This window comes from Microcaecilia unicolor, chromosome 4, assembly GCF_901765095.1.
Source record: "Microcaecilia unicolor chromosome 4, aMicUni1.1, whole genome shotgun sequence".
NCBI classification, from domain to species: Eukaryota; Metazoa; Chordata; class Amphibia; order Gymnophiona; family Siphonopidae; genus Microcaecilia; species Microcaecilia unicolor.
This window is the reverse complement of record NC_044034.1, coordinates 68712619-68729526: the sequence shown is the minus strand read 5'-3', so window position 1 is coordinate 68729526 and position 16908 is coordinate 68712619. Positions and strand designations below refer to the sequence as shown.

General features: G+C 42.3%; 1 protein-coding gene across 1 annotated transcript in view; it reads right to left on the bottom strand.

Moving 5' to 3' along the window:
• The window catches only part of NUP58 (nucleoporin 58), a 220622-nt gene that overhangs the window by 5587 nt on the left and 198127 nt on the right, over nt 1–16908 (bottom strand). Inside the window, exon 14 of the mRNA XM_030200320.1 lies at nt 11585–11680. Within this exon, the coding sequence (XP_030056180.1) occupies nt 11585–11680 (96 nt within the window). The remainder of the gene's footprint in view (nt 1–11584; nt 11681–16908) is intronic.

The window sequence follows — 16908 nt, the reverse complement described above, 5'->3', positions numbered from 1 at the left end:
CCTTAAAGGTTTATGGAGGAATGTGTCCAAACCTTTTTTGATTCGAAAGCGCACAGCCCTTCCGTGAAAAACTACACTGCTCCCAATCAAAGAACGCATTGCCTTCAAAATCTGCACTATGGTTCACAAAATTATATACAGTGATGCACTGGGCTACATGACAGACTTGATATACCTACCTACTAGAAACACATCCGAATCAACACAAATGTACCTAAATCTCCACTACCCAAGCTGCAAAGGACTCAAATACAAATCAACTTACACATCCAGTTTTTCCTACATCAGAGCACAACTGTGGAACGCACTACCAAAAGACTTGAAAATTACATACGACCACTTACACTTCAGAAAAACACTTAAGACCCACCTGTTCAAAAAGGCATACCCTGATCCAACGTAAATGCCTGATCTCTGTGACACAACTACACTAAAGTACGTAATGGTCATCACACAACTCTCCCGTTGTACGATTCCTTCATGTGGTCCTACCACATGAACCTTATCCTACCACATCACCTTGTATTTGTTTACTCTGGAGTCTGTAAACAGCTCTCCGGCACTATATAAGCCACATTGAGCCTACAGATAGGTGGGAAAATGTGGAATACAAATGTAACAAATAAAAATAAACATAGCTATGCTAACTGCAGGCAAGGAGCTCCAGAACTTAATTATGCGTTGAGTGAAAAAATTTCTCCTATTAGTTTTAAATATATATTTAACTATTAGTTTTAAATATATTATTTAACTTTCATGGCATATAAAGGCTAGGGGATACTGTCTACCTGTACCACTCCACTCAGAGTTTTATAGACCTCTACTTATCTTCCTTCAGCCATGTCTTCTTCTAGCTGAAGAGCCTAACCTCTTTAGCCTTTCCTCATAAGAGTTTTCCAGCCCTTTAATAATTTTGGTTGGCCTTCTCTGTACCTTTTCTAATTCTACCATATCTTTGAGATGCAGCAATTAGAACTGCAAGGTGTGGTAATACAGTGGACTGATACGGGGGCATTATGATATTCTCTGTTCCTTTCCTAATGATTCCTAACAATAGCCATAATCTCTTCCTGAGTGGTGACTTCTAATGTGGAACATAGCATTCTGTAGATACAATTTGAGTTATTCCACCAATGTGCATTACTTTACATATTACATTTCATCTGCCATTTGGATGCCCACTATTCCAGTCTCCAAACATCCTCCTGCAAGTTCATATGATTTAATAATTAGCCTAGTGGTCAGTGCAGCGGACTTTAATCCTGGGGAACTGGGTTCAATTCCCACTGCATTTCCTTGTGACTCTGTGCAAGTCACTTAACCCTCCATTGCCCCAGGTACAAATAAGTAGATTTGTATATAATATGTAAACCGCTTTGAATGTAGTTGTGAAAACCACAGTAAGGCGGTATATAAGTCCCATTACCCTAACCCCCGTTTACTAAGCTGTGCTAGCGACTGCCATGCACTAATGCCGACACAGCCCATTCACTGTTTACTAAGTCACACAGCTTAGTAAACAGGGGGTTAGATTGTGAGCCCACTAGGGACAAATAAAGTACCTGCATGATATATATGTAAACTGCTTTGGCTGTACCCATGGAAAGACAGTATATCAAATCCATGAGCCTTTACCCTTTAAATAATTTTGCCGTCATCTGAAACATTTGATCACTAATTATCAAGTCCATTTCCAGATTCTTTATAAAAGTTTAAAAAAAACCAAAAAAAAAAAAAACTAGTCCCAGAACATATCCCTAAGGTACTTTACTATTCCCCCTTCCTCTGTTGAGAGACGTGTACATTTAATCCTACTCTGTTTTCTCTCTTTTAACCATTTCCCCCCTCCACAGCAGGCCATTTGCCCTCTACCCCATGGCTTTTTTTAAATTTCTTAGCCGTGTCAAAAGCTTTTGAAAATTTAGAAAAACTGTATCAAATGCCTCATCTTTATCCACAACTTTACAAATCATATAACAGATTGGTGAGGCAAGACTTCCTTGGCTAAGTCCATGTTGACTCTATTCCATTAAATTATGTCTATCCAGGTTTCAGTAAATGGAGAAATTTGGGATATGTGTGAACAACTTTGTAATGATAGAACTGGGTATACAGTTCATATGCTATCAACTTTTGCAGTTCACTTACTGTCCTAGCTAAAGTGATTGCTACTAGGAAGACTACTTTCCTAGCTAGGAACTTCTGAGATGCTACATCTAGAGGTTCAAAGGAGACTTCAAGAGCAAAGTAAGGACTAAATTTAGATACCACAGCACAGGGGGCTTCTATACAAGAAGAAGAACTTTCATGAAATGAGCCACCATAATTAATTGTGATGCTGGAAATTTTATCTACCAGAATATAAGCTGACAGCAATTGAGCTGCGATAGGGTCACAGATGTTAGTAGAGCACAAGACTCAATATCTTTTATACTTGAAAAAAATATATTCACCTGAGGAAGGGTTTTCCAAGCACCCTATGTCTTGGATGGGCTATTTATTTATTGGGATTTATTAACTGCCTTTATGAAGAGATTCAGTACAGCAGGTACAGTTTAACATAAAACTTACAATTTTGTTAACAGCATAACAATAGTAAAATAACCAAGAATAAGTAAATACAATATATGAGGTAAACTTTAAAACAGTAAATTGACACCTAATAGAACTACAGTGAAACAGTATCAAAAATATACAAATTTAACAGCACTGGAATTCAAATTCCGGAGATATAATACAATGCTAGCATAATACACCTAATAAGCATGCATTAGAACATTCAACTAACAGATATGATGCTAAAGATTTTCTACAATATGGCTTACCATATAGCTGAGGGACCAAGAACAGATATATGATGGGAACAAGATGCGTGGTACAGAGTCAGCTGGGATAATTTGATGGTTAGCTAAATCAAGCCAAGTTCTTTGTATAGTTAAGCAAGAGATAAGGAACTGATCTAAGTTACACTATGTGTAGCAAGCTAGTCCAGGTGCAGAATGGGTGTATAGTCAATCATCCTACGTATTAAAAGCTTGGGAAAACAGCCAGGCTTTCACCTACTTCCTGAAGTATAGGTAGTCTCGAGTTATGCCTAGCCCCTCTAGGAGTAAATTCTAGAGTGTGGGGGCTACTCCTGAGAAGGCTCGCTGGGGGGTATCACACAGTACAATTTCTTTTGATGAGGGTACAGATAGTGATGATTCTTAGAGGTCTCAAAAGTGTATAAAGGGTTAACTTAAGTACCTTGGCCCATTTTGTCTGAGGGCATTGAAAATCAAACAGTTTTAAATTTAGCTCTGTATGGTACTGGTAGCCAGTGCAGCATTCTGAATTAGTTGGAGCTGATACAAACTCTCTTTGGTTTGGCCAGTGTACAGGGAATTACAGTAGTCTAGTCATGATGTTATCATGGCATGGACCACTGTGGTCAGACTCTTTTCAATATGTGGACAGTGATTTTGTAGCAGCCATAGGTGAGAGACAATTTCTGAAGGTTGTTTGAAATTGTGGGACCATAGTGAGTGATTAGTCTAGCAGTATATTGAGGGAGCTCAGAGAGGTTCTGGCGGGTCCTCTTAAAGATTTGTTTAATAAATCCTTAGAAACGGGAGAAGTTCCGAGGGATTGGAGAACGGCGGAAGTGGTCCCTCTTCACAAAAGTGGTGATAGGGAAGAAACTGGAAACTACAGGCCGGTAAGCCTCACTTCTATTATTGGAAAAGTAATGGAAGCGATGCTGAAGGAAAGGATAGTGAATTTCCTGGAAGAAAATGAGCTGCAAGATCCGAGACAACATGGTTTTACCAAAGAGAAATCATGCCAAACGAATCTCATTGAATTCTTTGATTGGGTGACTGGAGAATTGAACCGTGGACGTGCTATAGACGTAATCTACTTAGATTTCAGTAAGGCTTTTGACACGGTTCCCCACAGGAGACTCTTAAATAAACTGGATGGGCTGAAGATGGGACCCAAAGTGGTGAACTGGATTAGGAACTGGTTGACGGACCGGCGCCAGAGGGTGGTGGTGAATGGAGTTCGCTCGGAGGAGGGAAAGGTGAGTAGTGGAGTGCCTCAGGGATCGGTGCTGGGGCCGATTCTGTTTGTGAGTGACATTGCCGAAGGGTTAGAAGATAAAGTTTGCCTATTTGCGGATGATACTAAGATTTGTAACACAGTGGACACCCCGGAGGGAGTGGAAAACATGAAAAAGGATCTGAAAAAGCTAGAAGAATGGTCTAAGGTTTGGCAATTAAAATTCAATGCGAAGAAATGCAAAGTGATGCACTTAGGGAGTAGAAATCCACGGGAGGCGTATGTGTTAGGCGGGGAGAGTCTGCTAGGTACGGACGGGGAGAGGGATCTTGGGGTGATAGTATCTGAGGCTCTGAAGGCGACGAAACAGTGTGACAAGGCGGTGGCCGTAGCTAGAAGGTTGCTAGGCTGTATAGGGAGAGGCGTGACCAGCAGAGGAAAAGAGGTGCTGATGCCCCTGTACAAGTCGTTGGTGAGGCCCCACCTGGAGTATTGTGTTCAGTTTTGGAGGCCGTATCTTGCTAAGGATGTAAAAAGAATTGAAGCGGTGCAAAGAAAAGCTACAAGGATGGTATGGGATTTACGTTACAAGACGTATGAGGAGAGACTTGCTGACCTGGACATGTGATACCCTGGAGGAAAGGAGAAACAGGGGTGATATGATACAGACGTTCAAATATTTGAAAGGTATTAATCCGCAAACGAACCTTTTCCGGAGATGGGAAGGCGGTAGAACGAGAGGGCATGAAATGAGATTGAAGGGGGGCAGACTTAAGAAAAATGTCAGGAAGTATTTTTTCACGGAGAGGGTGGTGGATGCTTGGAATGCCCTCCCGCGGGAAGTGGTGGAGAGGAAAACGGTAACGGAATTCAAACATGCGTGGGATAAGCATAAAGGAATCCTGTTCAGAAGGAAGGGATCCTCAGGAGCTTAGCCTTGAATGGGTGGCAGAGACGGTTGGGAGGCGGGGCTAGTGCTGGGCAGACTTATACGGTGGTCTGTGCCAGGGCTGGTGGTTGGGAGGCGGGGATAGTGCTGGGTAGACTTATACGGTCTGTGCCAGAGCTGGTGGTGGGAGGCGGGGCTGGTGGTTGGGAGGTGGGGATAGTACTGGGCGGACTTATACAGTCTGTGCCCTGAAAAAGACAGGTACAAATCAAGGTAAGGTATACACAAAAAACTAGCACATATGAGTTTATCTTGTTGGGCAGACTGGATGGACCGTGCAGGTCTTTTTCTGCCGTCATCTACTATGTTAGTATCTCAGGATTCCTGACCTGTGATTTTAGGAGGAGTTCATACTTCCCAAAAGGTATTTTGAAGATGGGCATTTGTTCACTTGTGTTTGGTACCCAAAGAATCTGTTTTATTTGGGTTCAGGCAATGTTTGTTGTTGTTTGCCCATTTCTGAGTGGTGGTTAGGCAGGCAGTCAGTTTACTCAGAGCTGTGGGTAGATCTGGTTCAACAGGTATGAGTGGTTGCACATCATCAGCATAGATGTAGAACTGTGTGTCCATTGACCAAAGCAGCTCAGCTTGGCTACCAGAGGCTTCAGGTAGATATTAAATAAAATGGGAGACAGTATGGATCCCTGTGGCACCCCACAGACCAGTACCAAAGGTAATGGATGTGCTGTTGCTGAACAGAATCGATTTTTGTCTATCTGACAGATAGGATTTGAACCAAGTAAATACTGTGCCACTGATACCTATTTCTGCCAGTCTTGTAAGCATGATACTATGATCCACGGTGTCGAAGGCTGCCGAGAAATCAAGGCAGATCCCGTCATGATTTCTGTGCAGATCATCAAGAAGGGACCCAAGAACTGTTTCAGTTTCGTACTCAGGTCTGAAGCCTGATTGACATGGGTCTAGCCAATTACTTTCAATTAGACAGTCGTTGAGCTTTCTATAAGTTTTGCCAGGAAAGGAATGTTAGAGACTGGTCGGTAGTTTCAAGCTTGTCCTGGTCCAGTGAGCTCTTTTTCAGTAGGGGGCGCACCACAGCTCTTTTTAGGGAGGAACACAGAGAAGAAGCCAGAGACTTCTCAATTTTTAGGCTGTAAAGTCTGCAGTATGGATAAAGATGGTAGACCTTCTGTGAAGTTACTTGGGTTGGGAACTGGAGTGGCTTGCAAGGAGGTAAAACTATCCTTTTGAGAAGACAAGCCTGTCAAAACCAATAAGGCACTAGGAGAATCATAGTAATTTGGCTTTGTTGGAAATTTTGCAGATCTCTTGGTACGAAGAGTGATTGGAGAATAAGCATAGCAACCACCAAGTCACTGGAGCTGCCAAGGCATTCCGAACTAGATGCTGGGGGAAAGGAAGCAACCATAATAGAGAGGAAGATTTAGCATCATCCTCACTGTCAAAAAGGACAACCTGAAATGTTCCCCACTAATAAAAGACAGAACTCAGGAAAGCTGCACTGCAGGATCATTTGTGAGAACGAAGCACCCTGCTTAGTCTGTCAGTTGATTCTTCTGTCTGGCTATAATAGAGTCCCAGGTTCTGGCTGCTTCTTGGCAATAATATAGATAGACGTCAAAAAACGCTCACTACAGTGAAAAGCGACTGTCAAAAAATGGGGAAAATGTCTCATCAAACTGTGGCAAATGAACTAAAAATTATTTTTGCATACAGTATAACAAGTAATCATTGACAAAAAAACCCCCAAAAATTTTAAAATATTTTTTATATGCATTTAACACACCAACTCAAGGGAGAATACTGAATAACAACAATTTCTCCGTTTTCAAACTAGTATGTCAAAAAAAAGGAAGAAATACAACTTATCTCAGACTCTTCGGTTCTCTTGTATGCGAAGTGGCCTGTTCCAGCTCATAGATGAATGAGCGTGCGGTGCAAAGGGTCCCGTTTCGCTTTGCTTCTTCAGGGAACCACACCGCAAAATATAGAACTTTATAGATTGCTGGAGAGTGCATTTCCTTCTGTCCCACTTGCAAACCCGCAAAATAATACAAATAGCCCAATATCCCTGTTTGCTCACATCTGAATATAGAGGAACTGTGAGGGCAGTGGAGAAATACTCATAGGACACAGAGTTGCTTTTTATCTTGACCAGATTTCCAGTGAATGTTGATTGTCGAGATAAGCTCTACACCCTTGAAGTGTCTGTATTCAAGCCTAACTGATTCTGTCACAGTGCAACAGGAATGCCAACTGCTAGGCTGAGTTTGTGCATTCACCAGTGGTAACATAAGTTGTTGCTCAAAGTACTTAAGTAAAAGTAAAACATAAATAAGTATTTTAATACTTAAGCAAAAGTACAGTGAACACACAAAAAATTTACTTTAGTGAAAATAAATAATTACCTAATACAATACTTTTTGAGTAAAAAGTAAAAACTACAATGAATACAACTACTGTTAACGTTTTTATCCCAAGAATTTTATTGCCTTACAATTCAATCCACTTTGCTTTTAGTAAAACTAAATTTTGAAATTGACAGTCACTCATGCAAGTGCACTTGTGAATTATTAATCCAGCAAAGCTGAAAAGGTTTTCACCAACTGCACAAGCAGAAAGTGGATTGTTTAATCTGATAAAGAGTTCCTTCAAATCAGGCCAGGTTGCAATATTAATGATGTCTTCTGACTAGGTCTGCAGGTTTTAATCAAGGTAACCTCTGAAACACTTGACTTCCATACAGCAAAAAATACTTTTATCATCATTGTCGTCATTATCATCTGCATTAGAAGTACTGTCTAATTCATCACATGAGTGGAATGGATCGGGTGGATGTGAAGCGACTGTTCACGCTATCCAAAAATACTAGGACTAGAGGGCATGAGTTGAAGCTACAGTGTGGTAAATTTAAAACGAATCGGAGAAAATTTTTCTTCACCCAACGTGTAATTAGACTCTGGAATTCATTGCCGGAGAACGTGGTACGGGCGGTTAGCTTGACGGAGTTTAAAAAGGGGTTAGATAGATTCCTAAAGGACAAGTCCATAGACCGCTATTAAATGGACTGGAAAAATTCCTCATTTTTAGGTATAACTTGTCTGGAATGTTTTTACGTTTGGGGAGCGTGCCAGGTGCCCTTGACCTGGATTGGCCACTGTCGGTGACAGGATGCTGGGCTAGATGGACCTTTGGTCTTTCCCAGTATGGCACTACTTATGTACTTATGTACCTTCCTCTTCATTATCATCATCATGCTATCCAAATACAAAGAAGGCTTTCATAAAGTTGGAATTATTGTCTGTTCTAATCATTTTTCGTCTGATGGCAAAACTGAATATCTTTGAGAACTGATGCAAGAAGGTCAAATGTGTGGGAACCCTTCAGTCTTAAGACCAGACCAGTGGTGTAGCCATGGGTAGGCCCAGGACCACCTATTTTGGGCTCAGGTCCACACAGTAGAAGCAAACATGATGTGGCTGGCGAGGATCCTCAAGACACACCAGCTGAAAACTTCCAACACCTCTCCTTCCCACATACCTTCTAAAGCCTTCCTTCTGACCCCTCTCCCCTCAATTAGAAGAAAGTACGTACAGAGAAGGATGAAGCAAAATCATGCTCCAAGTCTGAAGTAGAAGGCAAGGAGACACAGGATCTGAGAATAATGCTCTCTGTGCACAGAGTATTTATTTATTTGTATTTTTTTTTGCTCACACCTTTTTCAGTAGTAGCTCAAGGTAAGTTACATTCAGGTACACTGGGCATAAAACCAGAGGAGTGAGACAGTTTTCTAGATTATGGCGGCAAAGGAACTTCATATGGATTTTGGAAATAACCCTTACTGTTCATAAATATTGTTTGGGAAAAAAAAGAACGAGTATGCTCTGGAAGCTAGATGGATGTCCAACCGGAAGAATCATCTGCCACTGTGACCAAAAATGGCATGTAAGATGTAGGCTGATGCACAAAGGATTGCACAGTAATAAGTCAGTCTGCACTAAACATCCCTTTTATACCATCAGAAAGCTGAACAATCTGCTGCGAGTAAGTGCCTCCCTCTTAGTTGCAGACATATCTGGGCTGGCTTGCTTGTGCTTTGTCAGAACTTTGGCTGGACTTAACATAAGAACAGCCATACTGGATCAGACCAATGGTCCATCTTGCCCAGTATCCTGCTTCAAGCAGTGGCCAATCCAGGTCACAAGTATCTGGCAGAAACCCCGTTAGTAGCACCATTCCATGCTACCAATCCCAGGGCAAGCAGTGGCTTCCCCCAGGTCCATCTCAATAAAAGACTGGCAGCCCCTTGTTATGATTGTGGTCATAACCCCTGTGGTCATAACCCCTCTCAAACTCACCTTTTCCCTGGTGGTCAGCTTAGCTGGCTTCTGTTTCTTTTGTCTGTCCTATCTGAGCAGCTGGCTCTCTCTCTCTGTGCTGGCAGCTTCCAGCAGCATGACTCTAATTGTTTCACTTTTCCACAGCTGTGTGAGTGGACTAAGTTAGCTCTACCTCTTTTTGGGTGTACTGGCTTCAAGTGCTTCACGGTTTTGCATTGGTGTGGGTTGGGCCTCTCTGGGTCAGTGTGCTGTTGCCTGGGGCTAGGGAGTGTGACATCATCAGGGAGGGCCTTGATAAGGAAGTGGTGTTGTTTCCTTCAGAGCCTTCGCAACAGTGGTGTTTGCTTTAGGTAGGGTGGTGCAGTGTGCACTTCTGACTTTGTGTCTAGTTTCCCTGCTTGCTTTTGCTAAGGTCCAGGTTAGTGTTAGTGCAGTGTGCACTGGTGTTTGTGTGTTTAGCTTTCCTGCTTTTCCCTTATGGTTCCCCTGCTTTTCCCTCTTGGTTTTGGAAGCATTGCTGTGTGTAGGGCTTTGGAAGCTCTGTTACTGTTAGAAGTACTTCAGGGTTTAGTGTTGTTAGGAACACTACAGATTTTGCTGTTAGAAGTACTCCTGGTGTTTGTGCTATTGGGAGCATTGCAGTCTTTGCTGTTTGGGTTTTGGTGCTGTAGGAAGCACCTTGTTAGTTTTGTGCCTCGCTTGCTAGGGTAGGGCTTAGAAACTCCTTGTTAGTTTTGTATCTAGCTTGCTAGAGCAGTGCTTAGGTAGCTTGTTAGTTTTGTGTTTAGCTTGTTAGTGTAGAGCTCTGCTTGTAGCTTGGTGCGTAGTAGCACCTGTGTTAGCTTTGTGTTTAGTTCCCTGCTCTGTTAGTTTAGGGCTTAGGAAGTCCCTTTGTTGAGCAGGGCATAGGAGCTCTTGTTTAGTATAGGGCTTAGGAAGTCATTTTGTCAGTTTACTGTTAGGAACACTCCTGCTGGTTTAGGGCTTGGGAGCACGTAGATCAGTTTAGGTTTAGGAGTACTTCTGTTTGCAGTCCTAGTCCCTGTGTCATCCAGTATCCAGTATGTCCTGCCGGCCACTCGAACCCAAGGGCTCAACCCTTGGGGGGGTAGTGGCCAAGCACATGTGAAGCTGTACGGACCAGTCCAGTGTGCTCCAGTCCAGTGTGTTTCGGTCCGGTGTGTGTTCCAGTCCTGTGTCCTCCAGTCCGGGGGATTGCAGTCCAGTGTTCCAGTCCTGTGTCCTCCAGTCTGGGGGATTCCAGTCCATGTGTTCCGGTTCGCTGGGCAGTGCCTGCAGTCCCTGCCGGTGTGCTTGCCCAGTGTTGGTTGGTGGGTTTTGCCTGCTGCTGTCGCTCCTCGGCAGCAGCCCAAGGGCTCACGTTTGCTCCAGAGCCTGGCCCCACGGGCTCTGAACCTGAGAACCTGACACTCCTCCTCAGGCTTTTGATGGAGCTCTGCAAGTGTCTGCACTGTGAGCCTGAATACCTCAAAAGGATCTTCCCTGTGGGTGACCAGACTTTAGGATCACTGTGCCTAAAGTTGATGACTTCTCCATGGAAAAACTGACTGGTCTATGCAGGAGTAGTTGCCTTCTGAACAGTTATGGGATTTTCTAGGAGCAGCTTGCTCTCAGCTTCAAAATGCTCATGCAAGCAATTATGATTAATCCCTTCAAGCCCATGGTGACATCTGAACAATATTTACAGTACTTCTGAACATGATCAGAACCCAAACATTTATTATATTTGTCAAAATCCTGGACTTTTCTGCCACACTTTGTGCAAGGATGAAATCCTGACTTTGGCAACACTCTATTTTTGAAAACAATAACAAAAGGCAAAGAAAGAAAAACAGTGTTGAATAAAAACAAATAATTTTAGGCTTTAACAAGACAGCTGATTTTGTGTCCATTTGGTTCAGTGGATAAAACAAGAGAGCTGTGGAGACCAATCCGCGTGGGAAAGGCTGTACATGCTCAGAACCTTACACTAAGTTCTGAGCTCTGGGAGAGCAGTTCTGTCCTTGCACTATTGGATAATATCACCTACTTGTGTGCCAGACTCAGTCCTGCTGGTCTACAAAAAATATTTAATATCACAGAAACAATTATACTACTACTACTACAAATAATTAAACCAATAACAACATGGTCTCTAACATGGCTCATCTGCAGGTACCAAAAATAAAAATAAAATAGAGGGGGGTCAAACATTTAAAACTGGAAGAAAGCTCATCACTTGTAGATCCAGAGTAAAAATCTGCCCTATACGAACCTGCACTAAGACTTCCAGAGGGTTTAGTAGTAGTTCCAAATCCAAATGAAGAGGAGCCTGTGGTACTGCTTCCAAAAGCAGAGCTACTTCCAAATCCTAGTACAGCAGCAGCAAAGAAATAGTAAGAAACATAAAACAGTGTTAACAAAACATACACTGTACTAATGTAACTTTCACTAACAAAAAAACACTGCATATACCATCTTAAAGCAAATATATGCCAAACAAGCTCCCTAAGGTACACGGTACTGGCTCAGAACCAACAGAGCTTTTCAGGTGATTGTGAACTGAAACAGCTTACTTGAAAGCTTCTCAAACTTGTCTCAGGGAACTCACAGCCAGTTACAATGATAAGCAAAAGTTTCCCTCCTTCCTGATTTCCCTTATTAATGCATATATGTCACACAATGGTTTCAATCTTTGAACAAAATGTAATATTAGACAAAGGGAACAAAGTTATCCAAAACCCATATGACGCCTGTGAAAAAGTAGTAACTGCTTACTAATTTTAACTGGATGCACCACCATTTGCAGCAATAATTTCAACCAAATGCTTCCTATAATTTGAAATCAATGTAATTGTTGAGAAATCTTAGCCCCCTCTTCTTTTGCAGAACTGCTTTAATTCAGACACATTTGTAGGTTTTTGTGCATAAGCTGCTCATTTCATGTCCTGACACAGCATCTCAATTGGGTTCAAGAAAGGACTGACTAGGTCAATCCTAAACTAATTTTGTTTCTCTACAGCTGATATTGATTGTGTTTTGTATTGTCTTGCTGCATAACCCAATTACACTTCAGCTCACAGACAGATAACTGGAACTTCCTCTTAAGAATTTTCTTCAATGGCAAGTTTTCCAGGTCCTGAAGAAGCAAAGCATTCCCATACCATCATGCTACCACTACCTTGTTTAACTGTAGGTATAATGTTCTTATTGTGAAATTCTGTGTTTGCTTTACAGCAGGCATGAGACTCATGTTGTCCAATGTGATCCATTTTAACTCATCTGTCCATAGAACATTATCCCCAAAAGCAATGGGGGGGGGGGGGGGGGGGGGGGGTCAACCACGTGCGTTTTTGCAAATGTGAGATAAGCACATATGTTACTTCTTGGATAGCAGCAGTTTCTGCTTTGCTATTCTCCCAAGAATCCCATTTTTGCCCTGTCTTATTAATGGTGCCATGACCTTAGCTGAGGCTACAGAGCCCTGCAGTTCTTTGGATGTTCTTCTGTGATGTTATGCAACTTCCCAGGCCACTCCTAGAAGATTCACCATGATTCCAAGTTTTCTTCATTTGTAAATAACGGCTCACACCGTGGTTCAGTGGAGTCCCGGAGCTTCAGAAATGCTTTGTAATCCTTTCCAGACTGATATATTTTAACAACTTTTTTTTCTCATTCCCCTCTGGAATGTCCTTTGATCATGGCTTAGCATTCTTGTAGCAACCTTTTGGTAACTACTTCAATTTCATGGTAAGATTCAATAGGTTGGCTGCAAGCCTCACTGTGTTAAATCAGCTCAATTTAATAAAAAGCTAACTTGGTCAACAGGTTGATTGAGTGAAGAGGCACTTACTTTTTCACATGGGTGATATGGGTGTTGGATAACTTTGTTCCTGAAATAAATGAAGTCATTTAAAAACTGTGCTGTGTTCTTATTCATCCCCTTTGTCTAATATTACATTTTGTTTAAAGATTGAAGCCATTCAATGTGACATATGTAATACGGATATCAGGAGAGGAATAACGCCTTAATTAAGATAAAAATTTCTACTAAATCCTTTTGAACTATATTGAAGGTTTTGATGGCATACCTGTTGTTAGGAGGGGAATTTAATAGAGTTTATGACCCTGAGCTTGCTAAGTCCCATAATCAAGGTCAGGAAAAGATGAATCCAACTAAAAGGTTACCTTTATCATATGATATACTGGACTTAATAGAGGTTTGGTGGGTGCTTCACCCTGATAAATGTGATTACATTCATTTGTGTATAGCTCACGCCACTCAATCCTGCAGTGATTAGATTTTGATTTTGCAGGAACTGTTCCATAAGTACATTCAGCAGAGCTCAGACCTTATAAAATTTCCGCAAGGCATTAGTCTAGGTTACAAAAGAGGTAGGGAACTGTCCCCCAAGAGTACATCAATGGAAATTTCCAATGGAACTGTAGACAGATAGCAAGCTTAAAGAAATGCCAATGCAAAAATGGAAAGATTATTCAGTAAATAATGCTGGCCATGAGGACAATCAAATTCTATATTGGGAGATGACAAACTGTTTTGTGAGGGGAAATTGTAGCTTATGCCAGCCATAAAAGCAAACTTAGCAATTGAGAAATTTTGAGATTGGGAACAACTGTTTAGGATTTGTCCTATGGAATAAAAAACTGTTGGCCAAGCGAGCAGCACTAAATGAGTTAATTCACAGACACAAAAATCGGCTGTACTACAAATTTCAACTGTACAGGTACGGTAGTAAAAATGGGAAACCCTAGGCCAGAATAGCAAAAAAACTGGGAAGGGTCCAGGAGAATATAAATGCTAAAGCATGAGAAGGATGTTGTTATTTGTTTTTTACTAGGATTTGAATGTGGTTATGAAGTTGTACTTTCAGAATTCTCAAGCTCATTTTTGTGGTAAAAAGATGTGACTATATCCTGATTTAATAAGGCAAACAAGAATGTAGGAAACGTTTTCTTGGCTTTGAGGCAAGAAATGTTAATTAGGGGGGCTTTTTTTTTTTTTTGCTTACCTCTGTAAATGTCTGATAAGAAACTTGGGCATAAAATGTGTTCTTTCAGTCGGAACTATTGAGAGCTTTCTTGGATTTAAAGATTGTTACTTGAAAGGCTCAACACAGATGGTATTGATTGCATGGCTTGTATAGATATTTTTTTCATGTTAATGCTTTTCCTTGTTTATTTTCTTTGAAATGACCTTGTATGTGTGTTCTGCTCCCCCTCTACTTTTTGAGGTCTAAGAAAGAATTAATGATTTTCTTGATATGTTTTCTTATCTTTGCTTATTCAAAATCTGTAACTTGTATGTTAATTTCTAAAATTTCAATTTATAAATAAAGCATGAGAAGGGTAGGATGGTGAGGACACTGTTAGATATTTGCAAGATATTATGATTCTTATGAGCCTTCATACCTGAAACCACATGATGAAATAATGGATAGTGATATTTATCATGACTGGATTTGCCGCAGATTGATGAAGAGGATAGGGAATTTTAAAATGCCCCCGTTTTTACCTAAACCAGGTGTCACGTCTGTGGCCGTGACCACCCTCAGACTTACCCTGTTTCTGGGAGTCAGTGGCTGTGCTGGCTTCTGCTTGTCTCTGTGTCTGTGTCTATCTTAGTTTCTCTCTGGCTCTGTGTGCTGATTGCCCTACTGAACCTCACCTGTGTGGGCTATGCCTCTTCCAAGATGGCTTCCGCCTCCTCCTCTATGCCAGTATCCAAGATGGCTCCCGCTGTTCCTTCCTGTGGGCTGACTTCTCTGTGTGTCAAGCCTCTGTTTGGATGCAAGGTGATTGCTGCAGCTGTGCCTCTGGTGTGGAGGGGCTTTATTAATCACTTAGAGACTACAGCCCTTGCCTTTGCATTTCGTCTAAGGGCCCTGGTATGTAGAGTGCTCTGTACACTGCTACCATGTTTGCTCTGTGTGAGTTTCTATGTTTGACTAGCTAGCTTGGGCACAGCTTTGTTAGCCTGTGTACAGCTTTGCTAGTTCTCTGTGTATGTTTCTAGTGTATGACTTGTTAGCTTGCGCACAGCTTTGTTTGTTAGCTTGTGTATAGCTTTACTAGTTCTCCTGAGTTTGCTCTGTGTATGTTTCCAGTGTAGGACTTGTTAGCTTGGGCACAGCTTTGCTTGTTAGCCTGTGTACAGCTTTACTAGTTCTCCTGAGTTTGCTCTGTGTATGTTTCCAGTGTATGACTTGTTAGCTTGGGCACAGCTTTGTTTGTTAGCTTGGGCACAGCTTTGTTTGTTAGCTTGGGCACAGCTTTGCTTGTTAGCCTGTGTACAGCTTTACTAGTTCTCCTGAGTTTGCTCTGTGTATGTTTCCAGTGTATGACTTGTTAGCTTGGGCACAGTTTTGTTTGTTAGCTTGGGCACAGCTTTACTAGTTCTCCTGAGTTTGCTCTGTGTATGTTTCCAGTGTATGACCTGTTAGCTTGGGCACAGCTTTGCTTGTTAGCCTGTGTACAGCTTTCCTGTGTTTGCTTAGTGTATGTTTCTTGTGTATGACTGGTTTGCTTGTGCATAGCTTTCCTACTAGCTTATGTACAGTTGACTAGTCTTCTTGTGTTTAGCCTGCTGGTTTTCCGTGTGTGTTTCTTTTGCTTCTGGAGCTTCAGCCCTTGTTCTGTTGCCAGTACTCCTTGATACTGAGGCTCCAGCCGTAGTCTTGCTCCTTGACCTGACCATTGCTTTGAACCTGCCTGCTGCCGGAACCCGGACATTCTCTGCCTGGCTTTCGCCTAGGTGCCTGGGGGCACTTCTGGATCCTGATTCCTGCTGTTCCTGATTTCAAGTTCCAGTTCCGGTCTTTCCTGTAAGTCCTGCCGGCTGCCCGAACCTGGGGGCTTAACCCTAGGGGAAAGGCGGCTAAGCGTAGGTGAAGCCTAGGTCCAATGTGTTCCAGTCCAGCGGGTTCCAGTCCAGCGGGTTTCACTCCTGTATGTTCCAGTCCAGTGGGGCCACTCCAGTGTGTTCCAGTCCAGCGGGCTCCACTCCAGTGCGCACCCGTCCGGTGCGTTCCAGTTCCGTGTATTCCTGTGTAGAACTCCAGTCCGGGGTTCCGGTCCAGTCTTGTCTCATCTCTACCTTGAAGGTGATCTTGCCTGCCACTGCCGCTCCATGGTAGTGGCCCAAGGACTCACGAAACCAGTGCTCCCGGGGAAGAAGCCTGACAGTATGCCAAGGTCCTCGAGCACGCAACACCAGGGAAGTACCCGCTATTACCCAAGTCATATCAACTTATCTCCTTGACAAACTATGAGACCAAATTGGCAAGCAAAATGTTAGCTAATACATTTACACATGTTACTCCACAATTATACCAGATGTGCAAGTGGGGTTTGTCCAACAGAGATACACAAACATGAGGAATATGCTGGCTTCCCTGGAGACCACTGCACATAGGAATGAGTCTTCCCTGTTGATTAGTTTTAATGCAGAGAAGTCATTCGACCAGGTAGCCTGGGTATACTCATGCAGTGTTAAAGATATGATATGAGGTCAGTTTAGTGAAGCAATTCATGTCATGCACTGGGATCCCCAAACAACTGGTTTGGGCTAATGGGACATCC